Source organism: Juglans regia, chromosome 6 (genome assembly GCF_001411555.2).
Source record: "Juglans regia cultivar Chandler chromosome 6, Walnut 2.0, whole genome shotgun sequence".
Lineage (NCBI taxonomy): Eukaryota > Viridiplantae > Streptophyta > Magnoliopsida > Fagales > Juglandaceae > Juglans > Juglans regia.
The window spans coordinates 33543498-33563886 of NC_049906.1; the positions used below are offsets into that span (position 1 = coordinate 33543498).

General features: G+C 31.2%; 1 protein-coding gene across 1 annotated transcript; it reads right to left on the minus strand.

Moving 5' to 3' along the window:
- Positions 1-317: 317 nt before the first annotated feature.
- On the minus strand, positions 318-3346 carry LOC109012099 (zinc finger protein SHOOT GRAVITROPISM 5-like). The gene is made up of 3 exons (XM_018993590.2): positions 2803-3346; positions 2294-2693; positions 318-1325 (listed from the first exon to the last, which is right to left on the minus strand). Exons 1-3 carry the CDS (start codon positions 2906-2908, stop codon positions 470-472), a joined length of 1362 nt encoding a protein of 453 aa, XP_018849135.1. The 5' UTR covers positions 2909-3346; the 3' UTR covers positions 318-469.
- Between the last annotated feature and the right edge of the window lie 17043 nt (positions 3347-20389).

A 20389-nucleotide genomic window follows, 5' to 3' on the forward strand; every position in this document is an offset into this window, starting at 1 on the left:
ATCTGACCACCTTGGCCAGCAAGGACCACCATATAGTCCAAAGACAAAATCTAACACAACCAAAGTCCAGGCAAGCAAAAATGAGTGTCTCAACTCATTTAATTCACTGAAATAGTTGCAGTTTTGAGTTAACCTAGGTAGCAGTGAAGATCATCTGAGCCTACATATATATCGACTAAATGATCATCTCGAGCTTTGAAACCAGCTATATATATATAATAATAATTATCGTGGGATCGAATATAGTTTAATCGATGAGACACATTATATATATATATATATATTATATATGTAATAGTCTGCATTTACCAAATTAATGAACAAATAACAACAGATGAATTTCAAGATACAACGTACACTCTTCTAATTATCAACCTGAGACAACCACAACAACTCACTTGGTATATTGGAAGACAGGAAGAAAAAAAGTTAACAGAGATATGGAAGTAGAGAGAGAGAGAGAGATCATTTATGGGTTAGCTGATTTTGCATGATCATGAGTTCGATTGTCGTTCTCTACTTCACCCTGATCTGTTGTTATGGCAGACGACATGTAACTCAACACCAAAGAGTTCTCATCAGGAGGCACCATTGCAGCTCGGGCTTGAAATTGCAGCTTGCAGGAATGGCACGTAACTTGAAGAATTGCCGAGTTAACTTGCTTGATTGCATGATTTTTCAGAGCCTGCGCTTTGTCTAATTCACCCTGCGCTTGTTGCCTAAGTTTCTTTGCATTATCAAACTCCAGCACTGCTAGTTCAATCTGTCGCTTTGCTTGCTGTCTAGCCTCTTCGGCATACGCCTTTTCTGCCATGGCTAGCCTTAACTGCTCTCGCGCATGTTCTTTGAGCCTTGAAGCAGCCACCACAGATTTATCACTAGTAATAATATTAATGCTCTCCTTGGACGAGTTTCGATTATTGATGTTGTTGGATTCATTCTTCTCTCCAAATTCACATGACCCAATTGAGAGCTGGAGTTGGGTAGAGTGATTGTGATCATCTCTTTTTGGGGAAACCGAGGAATCAATCATGGGATTCGATGTCGTCGAGAGCTGAAGCTCTAGATTGTGGTAGCTGGGATTCTTCGATGATGAGTTTCCTCCTGCAGTAGTAGGGTTCAAGAACGTGGTTTGATCTGGTGGTACCGTTGGCTTTGGCACTGCTAAAGCACTAGACCAAGGACCTGTGCTGAAATTGGTTTCACTGGATGGGCTCGGACTTGAGGCCGTTCGAGACAAGCAAGCAGCTGTCTGCAGTGGTTGTGAATCCGGCCGGAGAGGCCCCATGCTACAAGCATCTTGGTGTTCAATGAAACTTTCCACCCTAAAAGCGTCAAAAGAATCATTCAAATGTATTATTGTTTTATGTTAGAGTAATACGTAGAACAGATTGCTATGATCCTACACGTAAAAAAAGTGCATGGAAATATTCAAAGGATTTGTTCTGAAAGACTTATAAATTGATGAAGATGATGATTACATATCGAAAGAGATAAAGTCATGAGCATTAGCATGCTAGAGAATAATAAATAAAGAACAAAAAACATGCTTTGACAAATAACTTACTGGGATTGAAAATGGTAGCTAGCTAGAGGAGGATATATAGATTGAATTAAATAATGATATTAAACCTCGTTAATTAATCATTTGAGATACATTCCTTTTGGTCCATACCATCCTGTACTGGAGAGATACAATGCTGCTTCGACAAAAGGGAAGTGGGATATACAGTGTATATATAAAGTAAAATAGTTACAAATATGGAACTGTTTTGGGTCTCGTGGAACCAAAAGGATTTCAAACCCAACAGCTGTGTGACCAACAGAAACTGATCTTTGGGAAATGTGTTCAACTGTCAAGAACAGTTGATAAAAATTGGATTAACGTTCCATCAGTCAAATCTAAACCTTTTTTTAATAATATTTTTCCTTGGTCAAACCCAAGTTAATTATAATTAAGCTGGAGCGATCAATGAAACCCGTGAAGTTCAGTTCATGATCATGGTTTTGTAATTATATCCGAATTATGGAGCTAGTGAGAAGAAGGCTAGCCAGCTAGCCAAAACATAACCCAGAAAACCCAAAATCATCAAAACACAGATCAAATTGATTTTTTTGTTAATTTGCTTAGACGACCTGATCATGATAAAGGAGATGAATTTTGATATAAACCTTCTGTTTTCTTTTTTGTTCTGAAGGAATGAGTTTGATTAATTCAACAACCAGTACCGGAAGCTAGGTAATTAGAGATCGAGAGACATGATGATGTGTTTTTGGGATTTTGGAAGAAAACCTTGAGAAAACACGACCGCAATCACAAGAATGACCTCTGGTGCCACAGGTTTTGAGGTGAGCTTTGTAATCTGATTGAACTGCATAACCTTTGGAGCATTTCTCGCAGACCCATTGCTTGTGATTGCTATGCTTCCTCCTGAAATGCTTCTTTATCCCAACGAGATCACCCAGAGCATGGCACGGATCATGGTGCAGGCAGCTTGGCTCGGGGCACACGAAAACTCGCTTCCTAACCACTGGATTCTCTCTCTTCAGCAACTTCCATGGCACCTTGTGCCTTCGCCGGTGCATCTGAAGGTTCTGGTCTCTCTGAAATCCCTGGTTACAGATCTCGCAGACATACCGATCCGATTCCAATAGTGTTTTGGGTGATAGAGAAACCACTTCTGCATCTGGATCTATTATATATTGCAAGGATAGAAAATCATCACATATATATACACACACACACACACAAAGATTAAAACAAACAAGTACGGAATTAGAAGCTGAGAATATTTTCTATACCTGGAGTTCCTGCCGGCCTTCTTTTCCTCTTGTTGTTACTACCGTTTTCTAAGCAAGAAAATGGATCAGAAGAAGGAACTGAGGAAGAAGTGTTGTTTCCTAACATGGGTGGGGAATTCTCACTTCTCTTCTTTGTGTGATTGCTTCAATAATATATGTAAGACTAAGAAGGAAGCCAATCCTCTGATCACTTTCTAAATAAAGATTAATGATAAGCAAAAACCAAACGAGCTGAGAGATTGGGTTAGAGAGGTGGGGGTGGGGAGAGAGAAGATACTGCTAGAAGGCTTCCCTAGGCTAGGACATAGAGAGAGAGAGAGAGAGGAAGAAGAAAAGCTCCTTCTTTCGGTTTACCTCATCAGCTTTCCTTTTAAATTGGCTTTTAAACTTTCAGCTTTATTTCATTCAGCTCTCTCTCTCTCTCTGCTTTCTTCCGACTCTCTTCTTCAGCAGGTATTCTTGTAGAGCCATCCTTATTAAGGTTCTTCAGAAGAGAGAGAGAGAGAGAGCCAATCACGATGCTTCAAACTTGATCCCACAAGCAGCAAGCAATGGGCTCCAGAAGAAGAAAAACAAAAAAGCCACAAAGAAACAAAAGCACTCTCATAATTCATTACAGAACAGTAAAAAAAATATACACATAGGTTTTTGCATGCAAAAAAAAAAAAAAACAGAAAAATACAATGCCAACCTCCCACAGTGTATAGACACACGTACGTGCAAGTCTCCCTGATCTCTAAAACCACTCTCTCTCTCCTCTCTCTCTCTCTCTTCATCTTCTTATAAAAAGATCTTCTAAAACAGTGAGGGGTCCGGTCGAAGATCTAATTAATTAATTTCTTGACCAAACTACCCCTTACTCCAGAACTTATGTACAGAGCCTGATTAATTAAATTTGAAGCAGCCTTTATAAAGGTAAAACTGTGGATGTAAAGTCACCTTCAAGGGTATGATGGTCAAGGAAATCATAACTCTCTGTGTGCAAAAGATGCTTACTTTTTGGTAAACTTGTTGCATCAACACTTTCACCAGTACTGATCGATCATGTTTTTCTTCCCCCTTTCCTTTTTCTTTGTTTATTTTTTGAAAGTTGGGGAAGTTAGGGTGAGAAAGATAGCTTAACAGCCAGATAAAGTGGCATCATTAATGTCTTAATAATTTCAAGCTGAAGGTGTCAAGTTAACTACATTGTCGATGATCTGTAACCAGTCCTAATATAAATTATTATATCATATATATCATCACATGTAAAAGGATAATGATAAATAAATATCACTACAAAAGATCAGTTATATATATTATCAAAATGATAATTTTCTATTAAAATGAGTTCGTCTTATATATATTCTTCTCAAAAAAAAATCCATCACATATATTCATTTTTCTCATAATAAATATGTAATATCGTGTGTATGTGTGTATATATAGCCATAAGAGTAATGTTATTTATTATAATAAATGTTATCATTTTAGTTTGGGTATTATCAGGTATTTTCATAATACTTCACTACTATTCATTATTTTATTATTATTTTTCACATACTATTTAATATTCTATAATTAATTTTTTACTACTATTTACAGAATATCTGAGAATATCTCACTACCCAAACACAAGTACTATCTATTGATATGACATATATATTTTGAGTATTGGTTTTATGTGTCAATCATATTCAGTACTTCACATTCATCACATATCAAGTAAGAATTATAAAATATAATATAAAGATCAACATTTAATCAGGTAAACATATTTAGTCTATATCATTATATACATGTTTAGTGAAAACAATATATATATATATATAATAACAATTAGGCCTTGTTTATGCAGTTCAGATGAGATGAAATATTTTGTTAAAAGTTAAATAAAATATTGTTAAAATATAATTTTTATTTTAGGATTTGAAAAAATTGAATTGTTTATTATATTTTGTGTGAGAGTTTGAAAAAGTTATAATGATAAGATGAGATGTTTTATGTATCCAAACCGGGCCTAAGATGTTATGTTGCATGTGTGGAAGATTTGTAAAGAACAATATTTCATTATATATATATATATATATATATATATATATATATATAAACACATAATAATGAACACAATTACAAAATTCACAAATAAGATATGAGGTTTGGTAAAGGGCCTATACCTAGCTGGGGATCATAGTATATATAAGGACATTGAGAAAAAACTTTTCGATGGAGATGATCATCAAGATCAGGGGTTCCACAAAATTAAATGGCTCCCACAACCATCTAATCTTTGCATAATTATTATCAAAAGGCTTTCTTCCATAAACTAAAAGATAAACCCAAGATTATTTGGGCATTAATTATATACATGCACATGCTCTTCTTGAAGATTTTTTAAATATGTTTTTTTTTTCCAATTTGACAATGAAATAAAAAAAAAATCTGGTGTAATCTATATTATTTACAACAAAAAATATTAGAAACTAAATTAAGGGCTACGTTACATATTATTTGTGAATGATTATTTGCGATAATAACGACAATTTATGATAAAAATATATTCATTAATTTAGTAAAAAATAATTATTTTTATTGAAAATAACTGATCACAAATAACAAATTTTCTTACAGTGGCACACCAAAACTTAGCTAGCTAGATGCTTGTTGCTTTATTGTAGGCTTCTTTTTCTTGTCATTCTTTTTCTTGCTAGAGGGTCCCCAAGGTGAGTTGGTACTTAGTTTCTGACGTATTTTTTTCTTTCAAAGATGAAATGGAGATTGGTCTATTCCTAGGAATTGTATACAAAATGAATAAATCAAAAGTGACAATTACAATTGGACAATGAATTTACAGTAGTACTACTTCCAAAGAAAAAAAAAAGTAGAGAACTAATTAACTATATCATCAATACCTAATTAATAGGTATATATATATATATATATTATATATATGGATCCCATTATATTCAATGCTGAGTCAAGTAAACTATTTTGAGATCAATGCACGCGATCTACCCAAACTTGACACGATAGTCCAATATTTGTCCTTCCGAAGATCATCAGCAAGCTGCCGGTGATCATATAGCTTATTATATATATATATATATATATATATATATATATATATTTTTATATATATGTCGAAGATTTACAAGTTTTGACAACGTAAGTACAACAAGATTAGTGCCAATTTCATGTATAGAAGTTACATCTATAGTTATATATGTTAATTGAAGTACATGACGTTAGTCGAAAAGCCATAAAAATCTTATATATATAGAAAACAAATACATGAAATCGATAACATAGTTGAAATCTTATAGGGCAGAAAGCTGAAATCCAAGAAAACAGAGGGTAAGAAATTAATTAAGAAACAATGAAATATGTGATTATTAGAGGTTAGTTATGGGGAAAGAGAAACAACGCATTGGAAAACAAAACAAGATCTCTGATAAATTATAGGGATGCTACCCGCATGGTGGGAGCGGGGGCAACCCCTCACTGCCCCCTTTTCAATCCAATGTCTAAATTTTTTTTTTTTGTCAAAATTTTCTTTTAGACCCAAATTATAATATAATTTAAATTATAAAATAAAATTTATACATTTGAAAAAAATATAAATTCATTAGAGTTGTATTTTGGATTGTCTTGACTTCCTAGACCAACCATTATATATGATGTTAAGGCAATACAATAGTCATATTTAATCAACGTATGACTTATGATGTGGAGCGGGGGGCAGGGGTGGGGCCCCGCTCGGGTCAACCCGCCCCCCTCCCCTGCATGGGGGACGGGATCCCGCTACCCACCCCTAATAAATTATATGATTTTTTCAAAGTTCTTGTGCACTTTATCTTAATTTGAGGCCTAATTAATAAATATGCCATGGCCTGAAAGTACTACTTATATTCTTGCTCCAATATTTCTGGAAACTTTTCTGTAAATCTAAGGTTTCGTTTGGTTGCGCAGTTCAAATGAGATGAGATGAAGTGTTTTGTTGAATGTTAAATAAAATATTGTTATAATATAATTTTTTAATATTTTTTCTATATGAAAAAATTGAATTATTTATTATATTTTGTGTGAGAGTTTGAAAAAGTTATAATGATTATATAAGATGAGATAAGATGAGATAGTTTGATTTTGTGTAACCAAACCAGCCATAAGTACTTCTAAACTTTTCATAATTTTGTGCTTAATTTCATGAAATGGATACATATTTGAAACTCAAGTACTTTTTATATAAATAATTTTGTTATGTACAAGCAAATTTGCGTACTAATCTGTGTACTAATGTTGTTGTCTTCATATTCTAAATTTAAATTAGTATTGTTTTTAATAAAATCTACTTTCTGACCAATCATATTGAATAGGTGCGCAGAATCGCTTACAATTAGATTTTTCCTTATATAAAAGTCATGCATGAAATTATATATATATATATAGAGAGAGAGAGAGAGAGAGAGTGATTATTTAAGTTAGAATTCTTCATAGTGATTCTCCCTGCTGCTGACTGCTTAGCTAGTTACATATACATACATATTACATATATATATATATAATATATATTTATATATATATATATAAAGGCAACATAAATTCATCTACCACATAGACCGATCTATACACGTAATATTACAAATACACGCACAACCTTTTTTATAATTGTCTATATAATTATTTTGAAATTGATATATAATGATAAAATTTATATAAATTATTTATAAAAATGCCCCACATTTAAAACAGGTCAAGTGGTATAAAGAGTTGTTGTGAAATGTATATGTATATCATTTTCTATATATATATATATATATGAGAAATAAACACATGTAAGAGATTTTATAAAATTAAATTCATAAACTAGTTAGTATGAATAAATTTATATATCAATTTATAAATTTATTTTTATAATATCTTTTTATAATTAAAATATTTTACTTTCATATATATATATATATAAATAGAGTGGATGAGATGACGTAGTAATACTGTAGTAGTGCTGTACATGATATAAGCATAGCATGCTATCATAATTCCATGAGCTGCAGGTTATAATTCAATGAGAAATTATTGAAACTTGTAATTAATTAATTAATATGCAATGGGTGGGTAGTACGGACTGATCTCTTTGTACAACTTAATTTATATCTTCATTAATATATGTTTGCAAATTTAAACAATCGGATCCCAAAATTCCTCAGGCTATACTTATTATACGTACGTACGTATATTAACGTACTTCTTGGCTTGCAGATCAAGTAGCAGTACTGATTCCTAGCTCCATGATGAATGCTGGGCTGCGGCAATATCAGGCTGTATTAATATTATATATATATATATATATATTGCCATAAATATCATTACAAGAAAAATAAATTTTTATAATTATTTAATTGTGAAAAAAAAAATTATTTATAATTAAAACAGTAAATAATCATTTTGTTAAAATTAATTGACTATATATAAATAAACAATTTTTTTTATAGTGTATTAATATTAATGTTGATGATCGATCAAAGTGATGACATGATCATCATGACCAGCTGAAGAATCTAAGATCGATATACGATGGAGATAAAGAAATTAAACGTCACCCGGCCGACGACATTACTTCAAAAATATTCTGGGGGCCTCCTCCATCCAGTTTGGTGGCTGCCGGATTCAAAAAAGAAAAAAAAGAACGTGATGGGGGCCCCCTTACCATAATTTTCACCACCCTTATAATTATATATAATGATCTAATTTATATATTTTTTTTGGGATTAATTAAGATGAAAGCTAGCGCTATATTTGACGATCGATCTGCAGCCTGGCCCCATGCAATATTTATGGATATTGTATAATTATTTTAAATATATTGAATAAATATGAGATTTATATAAAAAGAAATTAATATTTTAATATTATATTCTTTTTAAGTGATTATATATAATACTTGCATACTTTATGATCGTATGTAATATTATTCGATATATATATATTATATGAGAAATGATAGTTATAATCATAAATATGTAAATATTACATAATTATTTAAAAAAATAAATAAATATAAAATTTAAATAAACATACTTACATAATCAATAACTATACGTAACATAGCATTATTCATATTTTAAATATATATTAATATATATATATATGTTTGATAGGTTTTGATGCAGTTAGGTACTTGATGATCATCATCATGATCAGATCATAATAAAAGGTTATAATTATATGTCGAAGTTATTAGATCAAGTTTGAAGACAGAAGTAGTACTTGGAGAAGATGATGGTGATGGCAAAGGACATATGTTCATTAATTAATTCACATGATGATCAGATGTTGTGTTTGAGAATCCGACTGATCCCATCATCCCCGGCCGGCCCCTATATTCTTGCTACAATTAATTAACAAATTAATACCAACTTAATTAATTGACTAGGCAGCTGGTTTTGCTTTTTTTTTTCGCTTTTTTTTTATCTCTTAATATTTTAATTTTTTTAAATATTCATTGTTCTTTTTAATTAGTTCAGATATATATAATATCTCCCTCCGTGCGCTGTTAGAGTATAAAAATAATGGCTTAGAATTAAGCTGACAATTAAGTACATGTCAAGCCCCTTAAAATATGTTTTATCATAGTTAGGGCTTCACGTGATCCGTGAATCTAAAATGAACATGACACAAAATTAATAAATTTAAGTTTGATATAAATAAGTTCGACTCAAAATAAGCTGATCTGTTAATATACGATCAATAAATTGATCAATAACAGATCAATCCGTTTAAATTTTATTTCAAAATTATAATATTATTATTGTCAGATTCTAATTTTGGTATTCATTTATATACTTATATTTTTATTGTTGGGATCATAATTTTCAATCTATGCTCATATTTGTTATTGTTAGATTTGTAATATTAATTTTATTATAGGTTAAAATCTGAAAAATACTGATATTTTTTTATTAGTAAATAGTCTTTTTTTTATAGATATTTTGGCTACTAATAAACATATATTTTAACTTTGAGAAAAGATACTTACAATCGTGAATTGCGTAACCGCTATGTAATCGCTTTGAAAAAAATGAATAAAACATGGGACCCACATGAAAAAAATTAATTTTTTAATAGTGGACTCCACTCTTTTTCAAAACGATTACGCGGCGGTTACGCACTTCACGATTGTATGTAAAATTACTCTTTAACTTTTATGTGAAATTATGTTAATCACTTCAAGTTGCTTAAGCGAGTCAGTTCAACTCATTTAAATAAAAATAGTTGAAATGTATGGGTCGTGTCATGTTGACCAATTTCTTAAATCATTAAACAAGTCAAAATAGGTCGTGTCGTGTCACCCGTTATTTAAATTGGTCGTGTTAGGGTTTGAAAGCCTGACCCGTTTATCTTAAAGATCAGTTTAGTACGCATTGAGTGTTCTGAACAGTGAAATTTTGTCTCAAAATGTATTTTTGTGATTCTTCAATATAATAAAATCCTCTGCAATTTTATGGACGTAGGCATATTGTCGAAGTATGTTAATTTTGTGTTGTATGCATGATTGATTTGCATGTGTTTTTGCTTTCACTTGTTTATCATCGTTGTTGCATATATACGTACCTTGGTTCAAATAATTTACAAGTAATGCGGGAAGAGTACTAATATCCTGACAGAATATTGACATTAGTTCCATTAGTATATACATATCATTGTACATATTATATAGTTGGGATCGATCAGTGCTAACAAAATATAGAATGATTACAACGATTTTTCTGGTTCTAAAAAATTAAACCAGAAAAATCGATCGGTACATATATATTGTATTGGTTTTTATATTTAAATAATAATTAGGTAATAATTAAATTAAAAAATTAAAAATTAAAAATTAAAAAATGTTATATATAATGTATTTGTGTGCTGTTGGAGAATAAAATTATAAAAAATTTAAAAAAATTTGACATACTTTCATGTTTGCCAAACATACCCTTATTTTAAAATCGTATAACACCTAATCCTTTTTCGATCATGTTTGCTGTGTGTATTTATATATATACATATATATATATATATATATATATGCAGTACTTAATGTGACTGGTAAAGCTTTCCAGCACTCAAGCTGATACTGATCTATCTGATCTTCAACACATATGTCAAGGATCTTTATATATATAGTTGTCATGCATGCAATATTTGATAATTTATAAGTTCGACCTATCGATGATGATGATGATCACGAGGACGTCGAGGAGATGGAGCTAGCTAGCAGCTTCTGACGATCCTCTCTTAAATAAAAGTACGTAGAGTTTTGATCCGACAGATCAAGACTGCATGCAGCCGCGTTTTTTCAAATTGATTGACTATACCCATGTTTTATATAAATAAATATATATTTATATAAATAGAAAAATGATATACATTTATAATGTTAGAGTGTGTAAGTTTCATTTATTTAAAAAAAAAAAAAAAATTAAGATCCATATAAAAGAATCATTATTTTTTTAACGGTAGACTTAACTTCTTTTTTTAAAAAAAAATAGATTTGTAAATTTTAAAATTGTATCTAGAATTATTCTTATAAATTATAATATATATAAATATTATATATTTTTTTTATATATAAATATTAATATATAATATGGGCTAGCTACTCATGGATGATCAGATATACGGATATGGAGATAGGGTATGAATGTTGGGTGAATAATGGTATTTCTGGCAGCCAAATAATTTCATGATGCAGGCAGGATAGGGCAGAGGTAATGGGCCCCCAGCATTGACATGCACACTATTCCCCGATGCCCTTGTCCATGTCTTTTATTTATTTATTTTAATTTTGTTTTTTTATATTCGTATATATTTATATGGCTCATATATAGCTAGCTATCTGAAACAAACAAACAAATATCATACTGCACGGAACCTCTCTCCTTGTCTCTTTCTAACATGAATGATTTAGAAAAAAAAAAAAACATTACTACACACGAGTAGTCTAATTAGTCAAGGTAAGAAAATTAAAAAATAAAAATAAAAATAGAGGCATTTGTTTGATGATAGGAACGTATATAGTAGTAGTACTGTACATGATTTAGATATATATAGATGTATGTATACATGTGTTTACATCGAAAAACTATATATATAATATATATGTATAATATACACATGATGACGACCGGAAGATCATATCATGTCGACAAATATTTATTAATTATGAAGGCCACACGAGGATGCATGTTAGGTGGAATAATAGACATGTTTTTGGTCCAAGAAAATTATAAAAATATCAACCCAATTATATTCTATATATCTAGTCGGTGAAATATTATTGCAGCTGGATCCATCTGCATCGTCGCGGCCTCCAGTTCGTCGGCAGGCCGATCGAGCTGGATCGATCGATGATGAATATCATAAAGAAGATCAAAATATATATCAAACACGTTCTCACACACACACACACAGAGATATATATATATATATATATATATATATGTTTTCGATTACATGCATGCAAAGCTTAACATGATTTTATTGATTTTCAGGTCTAATATTATTATTCTGATGATCTTCTATTACCTGGGCTTATATAATTCCTAACTAATTAAATTATAACCTGTTAAGATTTTCAATAGTACTTGTGCAGCTAGCTAGCTCTGATGATCACACAAAAATAAATAAAAGAAAATTATCTATATATATATATATATATATATGTCTATATGCATATTGCAGCGGGTCTGCATCCCGCTACCCCGTATGGTGGGGCGGGCCACACGGAAAAGATGCGGGGGTGCAAACCCTAGCTACCCCTCATGAGCGGGGGCGAGATGCAGGTAAGGGTCGACTTTGTCCCGCCGGTAGCACTCCTAATACTAATAAAAAATACTCTAGTCATAAAGTGATTATACAAAAATAATCTCACAAATAGATGTGGTTTGTCAGATTGTAAATTTACTTTTATTATAAAACAGATCTGATAGATCATATGAAGTCACATCAATTTATAAAATTATTTTTATATAATTCATTTATGATTGTAGCACTCTTCATACTTAATTGTGGTACCACATCAAGAAAAAAACAAAGAAAAAAGAAAGGCAAAATAAACAAGAAAAATTGTGGTACTAGTAGTACTCGATAGAAGCTTATAGGGAGCTCGCATGCATATATGGACTGGGTTTTCATTGTCCTGGCGTCGCCCTTTTTCATCATTCCATGAATATATAATATGAAAATTAAGAAAAAGAAAAAGAAAAAGGAGAGACAAAACTCGAATCTTCCAAACATATATACAAGGTATTAATAATGTTGCAGCTTTAATTTGTCCGGCTGTGGACAACAATATATTTAGACAGAGTCACAGTCTGTAAAAGTAGCTATGTTTTGACATCTTTTGACATTGTTATTATAAGTTAGGAGGAGCTTGCATTTACGATCCGATCGACTCGTTATCAATGATCTCTATATATCTGTGTGCAGTGTGATCTCCAAAAGCTAGCTGTTTTCACATTAATTAAGTACTTGTAATTAATAAAAAATGAAAATTCTTTTTTTTTAATTAATTAATTAATTAATGTCACACGTGAGACTGTAGCTTGGATTACCGACACCATTAATGGATCTTTTTTAAGGGTGCATGGAAACTGGGGGAGGGGTGTGGGGATATTTGAGCTTTCCCACCTTACTTTTTCTCACACCTTCTCAGACCACTTGATCCCAAAAAAGTTGCAGTCTGCATATTATTATCCTTATTATTATTATAGACATATATACATATACATATACATATATATATATATATAGAGAGAGAGAGAGAGAGAGCCTCGTGTGAAAATCATTACATCACGCTACCTAGCTAGCTAGCCACCAGCCATATATATATATATATATTATCACAAATATTTATTGCTTTTGCTGTATTATAAGCTAAGCAGATAGCAGAAGTACTGCTTGCTTTTTTCATCCTCCTTCAAATATATATATATATATATATATTTATATATAGCATTAATAATCTGGTTTTGCTAACCATATAACATGAGATCTTCAAATCTTTGCTTTTTATAACTTGTTTATATCATGTAGTGTGACGTCTTCTGCATTAAATATTAGTATAGAAAGTGTATTAATTATTCATGTCTTGAATTTTCTTTTGCAGTCATATACGATAAATTATCATGCGTTTATCTGCAGAACTTTTCTGCAGAAAAAAAAGTATATATAAATATATATATATATATATATATATTAAGTAGGGGTTAAGATCATTCTGATCTCTCGATTGAAAGTTTTCATAGTTGGTGCATGTCATGTGCAGAAAAATTGATGAAATGAGTGAATGATCTGAAGATAGAATGAAATATCGCAGATCAAAATTAAGAAGGTTTTTGAGTCCGTTCAAGTGAATATCAAATCTCACAGAAGATCAATACCCATTTTTTATTTTTTCTTTTGAAAATAATAATAATAATTATGCACTTTTGTTGTGATGCTACAGGTGCCAGAGTCCCACATGCTTTGAATCTATCATGGCTTTGACTAGTGTTGGGGGAAGGACAACATGATCGATGAAATATTAGATCCTTGGAAACTAGAGAGATCGATCAGATATATGTGCATATATGATCAACAATATATAATTTTAATTAGTTAGCTAATTTATATATTGGCCTATCAACATATTAATGAGACTTCATAACAATTGTTCAAATAAAATTATTTTTCATTATTCTTGAGTGCATGTAGTCTTAATGCAAGCCATGATCAAGAACAAAATGACTCTTATATTAAGATGTGATTTAAAAAATGATTTTTTTTTTTTTTTATATATTGAGATATATCTAATTATTTCTAAATTAAAAAGACCTATCTTATTTGTTGGCCTTAATTAAGTTACAAAACATAATCACGAGACACTTTAAGTAGGAACTCCAATTATAACTTTGACTAGTTCTTTTGGTATACGAAGCTCGCTCACATATGACTGAAGCACGCTTTTTCTTAAAGTATGGCTACATTATCATTGCGAGAAATTGATAACTTGATTACAATGATTTTTTTTTTTTTTTTTTTTAAGAAAAATGACAATATCCCAATTTTATCAATCATTTAGGTATATCAATTATATAGTACTTCCTAAATATTAATCAAGTGCATTCTTAAATATTGATCGATTAAGTGCACTTCCAATATGATCATGCTATGAATTATTCCTTTCTTATTATTACTTTTGGTTTTCATGTTAGTCCCATTGTTTATGTTGATCTCTTACATGCATGAGTGTTAGTCCATAGCCCTCTCATTTCTTTGTATCAAAAGCTCATAATTCAATATTTTCCCCCGAATTACATTCATATTATTTCGAGTTAATTGTGTGTTTTTCCCTCAATTATCTCAAATTTCTTTTGAGATTCATGATATATTAAAAGATAATATCTTGGATTATCTTGCAACAAAGTGTGTATATATATATGATTAAATAATCGAAATGCATGAAATATAATCACTATTGAATAGGACGTTATATTTTCACATAAAATAGTACTCCATATAGCTTCACATGATGACTACTTGTGTGATACACATATTCATGTACATGATTAATTAAAAAATTGACCAAATAAATCTCTAAATGATAAGGAGATCATCCGAATTAATTAGTAGTAATGAAAAACAAACTTAGATATGATTTAATTCGATCCATATTCAACTTAGATATGATTTAATAGACTGAATTTTGGTTCTTGACATCATGATCATGGACGAAAAGACTGTCATCATGGACTGATATTGTCCCATTTTCACTAGCATATATATATAGAGACAAAAGCCACTAGATTCCTTCCACGTACGTAACAGCCGTCAAAAACACTTGGCATCCAAACCACCATATACTTGGGACCCACATACAAGGGTTTGTCCAGCTGTCAGCATCATAGAGAAGGACATCTTGAGTAGTTCAAAGATCATTTGATCTCTCTCCCCTCTCTCTTGGTACGTAGGGTGATCCGATTAATCAAGTCCACATGCAAGAGTCTTCCAAGGACCCCACCCTCCGATTTCTTATATTTTCACTCACGAAACCTTTACTTCCTTGGCATTTTCTTGTGCATTTAGAAGTTTCCCTTGTCATTTTCGTCCTAACATTTTTTATTTGGCTTGGGATTAAACACATGACTGCATGCATGCATGAGTTCATGTTGATCCAACAAGACCAAAGGAAAAACTACAAAAATCATTGATTTGCTAAGAAAAGGATAGAGATTAAAACTAGTACTACTACTACGTGACATTGCATTATTATTTATTGCATATAATATGCTTTCAAGTACCCTCGGCCATTCCTTTACCCTCTTTTAATTCATTCGTTTCATTTGTCCTTGATCTACATTCTTTTGGCAATAATTTCTTGGCTGCCAATAGGGTTGATGAAGACTCTTGCTGAAGTGTAGCTTTCATTTTGGTAACAAACAAGGGTTAGAGGCTGGCCTAGCTAGTCATGATAATGCACGCAATTGGATCATGTGATTCCCTAACTTTGTGACCGACTTATAATGCTGGTTACTGTTATTCGGAAACCCTAAATAATGAATACTTTTTCAAGCTTTTTTGTGTAGTTCATCTCATTATAAAATAGGAGAGGTAGCCCCCCCATATATGGAAATCGCCCTATTACATATTATAAAGTCTATATATATATATATATATATATGGACATTGATCCTATGCTCATGAGTTAGAGAATAGATTAATTTAAGGATATTTTCATGGGTTATATATACGGCCCCCCATGTTTAAACTAATTGCTTCATTCTTTTCATTTCTTTTTTGGCTTCCTTTTTCTCCCCCACAACCAATTATTAGGAGCTAATGATCGATCGATGTTGGGAAATGGATATATTAATTTCACCTTAGCATGCACTTCTAAAGAGAGTTAATGGAATTTAGAGATCTATGGTAGGGTGATAGAACTAAGATATTGAAATAAAAAGACTCAAAAAGACTTGAATCCCTTCAGGGAAAGATGCATGGTCGCTGAAAGGAATATTACATATCCTCATGATCATCATGATATATAGATAAAGAATATGCAGATCAGATCTTCTTTTAAATTTACGCAATTAATTGAGAGTATCGTTGTATATTCTTGATCATCATATAAATATATATATAAATCACTGGCTGAAAGATAAGACCAGAAAATTATGTAAGCATGGAGAAATAAGGGGATGGGTGGGGTATGGAGTTGGGGGAGGTAGGGCCCGCGGGAGAGAGCTGGGGTCATCACAGAAGTTTGTGGAATATTGAGATAACAGTAGTAGTAGTCCAGAACATAAATATTCTTAAATTGTCTTGTCTCAAAGGGCCCTAGATCTACAAGAGTCTTTAACATTATTAATTCACGTATATATAATGTGTATGATATCATTGGTTTCTCTTGGAAGTATGTCCTGATGGAAGCCATATATATGTGTCTTTCTCATGTTGTCATGTTGATAAAATCCTCTCCCTGTTGGCCTTCTCCTAGCTTTTCCCTGCTCTTTGTTTGTATCTTAGTACTTGTATTATTAAATTATGGACAAATATAAGATCTCTCTCTCTCTCTCTCTATGATTATTTCTCTTGCCAATAGCCCTTCAACATATCAATGTCTTTGAACAGATTGTATTATATATTGCACAGGACAAACATCTCGTTCATTATTGTAGCGAATACAAACTGTGACAGTGGCTATAGGAAAGGAGGTGTGAGATGTTGGGTATGGCCATCATGTACTTGATCATGTTCTGTATAATATATATATATATATATATATATAATATATATGATGGTGAAATGAATTCCATCACTTGATGCCAGTACCTGCAGGTAGATCAATAGAATATATAGTAGTACTTATTCCACATTACAACCATGCACATGATGATGGAAAGCACGACAAAAGCTAGCTAATTAAGCTAACCTAGCTCCAGGTCTTAATTCCTAAAAGCCAATTAATAACTCATGTTACCCAAAATAAAAAATTCAATAAAGCAAAACTACTGATCACGAGTAGGGTTTGTTTCCCTTTAATTATAATATATAATTAGCTAGCCAGCAGCTTTCTTTTCCCTTTTTATTTTAATTATTTTTTGTACATGTTTTTTGTTTTTTACCCAGTAATTGTACATATATATAATATTTAATAATATTTCTTGAAGTATTTCTTTATTGAGTAGTGAAGGTGTACATGTGCATGTGTGTGTGTATATATATATATATATGTATAATAATATGTTCATATATATATATATATATGTATGATCAAGAGCAGATATATACTAGTTGGAAGTTGGAACATATATTATAATTCCTTGCAATATTGCACTCAACATCAGTACTATGCATGCAGGAAGGTTCGAGGAACTTTCATGTATTTCCCGGAGTGTGGAAACTAGTTGGCTAGCTGTTTTATTCAATTTTTTTTTTTCTTTTTTGTTCTCTTTCAAATGGAGAAATTAATATATATACCATTAATTAATTTCCTGGGAATTTGCCGAAGTTGACGTTAGGATATTTGGCATTTCATTTGAAATTGGACAATTAATACCCATTAATATTATTTAGCATAAAAAATGAGCTATTTGGGTTATTAAATTTCTAAGTACTAGATTGACATTAATATTTAAATAATCAAAATTGCATGTTTTGCATTCCATGAATAATATTATGAGATCACGATCCTTGATCCGATTTGAAAAGTATTTTAGTCACAGAGATATTAATTAATTAAAAATAAATTTATAAATTGATATGATTTAATATAATATATTAAATTATAAAATAAATTTAATATACCACTAAATCACATTAATTTATAAATTTATTTATAAGTAGCAGTACCAATACTCAATAGCTATATATTTAAATAAAAGGTGAACTGACAAATTAAAACAAAGTCCAAGAATATTAATTACCAGTACCACTAGGTACAAGGAAACGTACTAATTAGGAGATGAAAAGATATCATAATTATGTTGGTACTGATCTGAAGAAGATGGCGTGCCCCATTTTACAATCCACATCATGATCTTCAAAACTTATAGCCCAAATATTAATATATATTGATCTATATCGGACAGTTTTCACTACAAAATATTGCATGTATGTATGTACTTTGATAGGAACCCCGCGCGAATGTACGCACGTATTAGAAGAAAATTATTTATTTATAATCAGTTATTTTTTGTTAAAATGAATCTATTCTTATCATAAACAGTATGATGATGAGCGGAAACTGTCCAAGCCCTAACTAATTATATTTATTTGTCTTCCCCTGCACGAATTATATATATATCAAATTAAACTGCATGCAGTTCTGGAAATATTTTAATTGTCCACAATAAACGAAATAATCACTACAAGAAAATTACTTATTACGACCAGTTAATTCAGCGAAATGACTATTTATAACTAAAATTTATTACAAATAATATTTTAGTTGCAATAAATTAGTCACAAAAATTTTTTTTTCTTATAGTGAATTTTTCTTTGATGAGAAAAAACAATATAATTAATTAATGTTCTCAACGCAATGCAAAAAGGGTCATTATGGTATGAAAGTTGTTTAAGGGGTTTCTGGTAGTGGTAGGTACTTTGAATATGCACCAATATCCCAGCCATAACATGCATGAAGTCACGTACCATGCATGACCAACATTAATTAATCATCTACAAAAAATTTAAAAAAAAAAAAAAGTTGTTTTTCAAAGTGGCATTTTGTGAATAACTCTCATTTAATAAGAACTTGAACACACACACACACACAAAAAAAAAAAAAAGATTTATATATAATTCTTAAATATATATATATATATATGCTAGTAGTGCATACATAATTAGTAGGCCATATTGATTCTAAAATGTTATGTTCTGTTATGTTCCCCAGCCAAGACCCACATACTCTCAGTATAAAGCACTAATTGCAGGGAACTGGCATGGGGCATGCAGACAAGCAGAAGGGAGATCGAGTGCAAACAGATCATCCATATAGGTATAAAACACACACTAGGGTTACAAAGATAAGCTTATATATATAAAAATATATGATCAGTAAATTCACCCAGCTTAATGATGGAGATGAGCCAAACAAGAAAGAGACACAGAGATATGATCATCAATCAAAAAGATTTAGTGAATTCTTTGGAAAGGTTTGTCATTTCCTAACCTAACCAGATGATAAATCATGCATATATATGAAGTGCATGGTTTTGGTAATGAGCTAATTGGTTCGTTAAAAACCATGCCAAAGCCGGTATATAAACATGAAAGCCCATGATCTCTTTGATTATCTTGAATGCTGTTGATCTCTCACACACCCGGCCACTAGATTCCCGGCCTATATTATATTGATCATCTTCTCCAAAGAGGAACACTAAAAAAATAAACGTTGGGACCTTAAAGTACTACATGAATTATATATATAGTAGGACAGGGCAGCGTGGGTGTTGTTCTCTGCTTTATTTTCCTCTCTCTCTCTTCTTTTCATCTCTTTTCTCTTTATCTTTTTGGAACCCTTTTACGGGAGAGAGATGACGACCTTTTTAGTCTCCATGTGCCTCTCCATCACCTTCATAAC

Coding starts and splice junctions, on each gene's coding strand:
- LOC109012099 (XM_018993590.2), bottom strand. CDS start 2,908: ATGTTAGGAAACAACACTTCTTCCTCAGTTCCTTCTTCTGATCCATTT. Junction 2,694..2,802: donor AAGGCCGGCAGGAACTCCAG/GTATAGAAAATA, acceptor AATATATAATAG/ATCCAGATGCAGAAGTGGTT. Junction 1,326..2,293: donor TGCGGTCGTGTTTTCTCAAG/GTTTTCTTCCAA, acceptor TGACGCTTTTAG/GGTGGAAAGTTTCATTGAAC.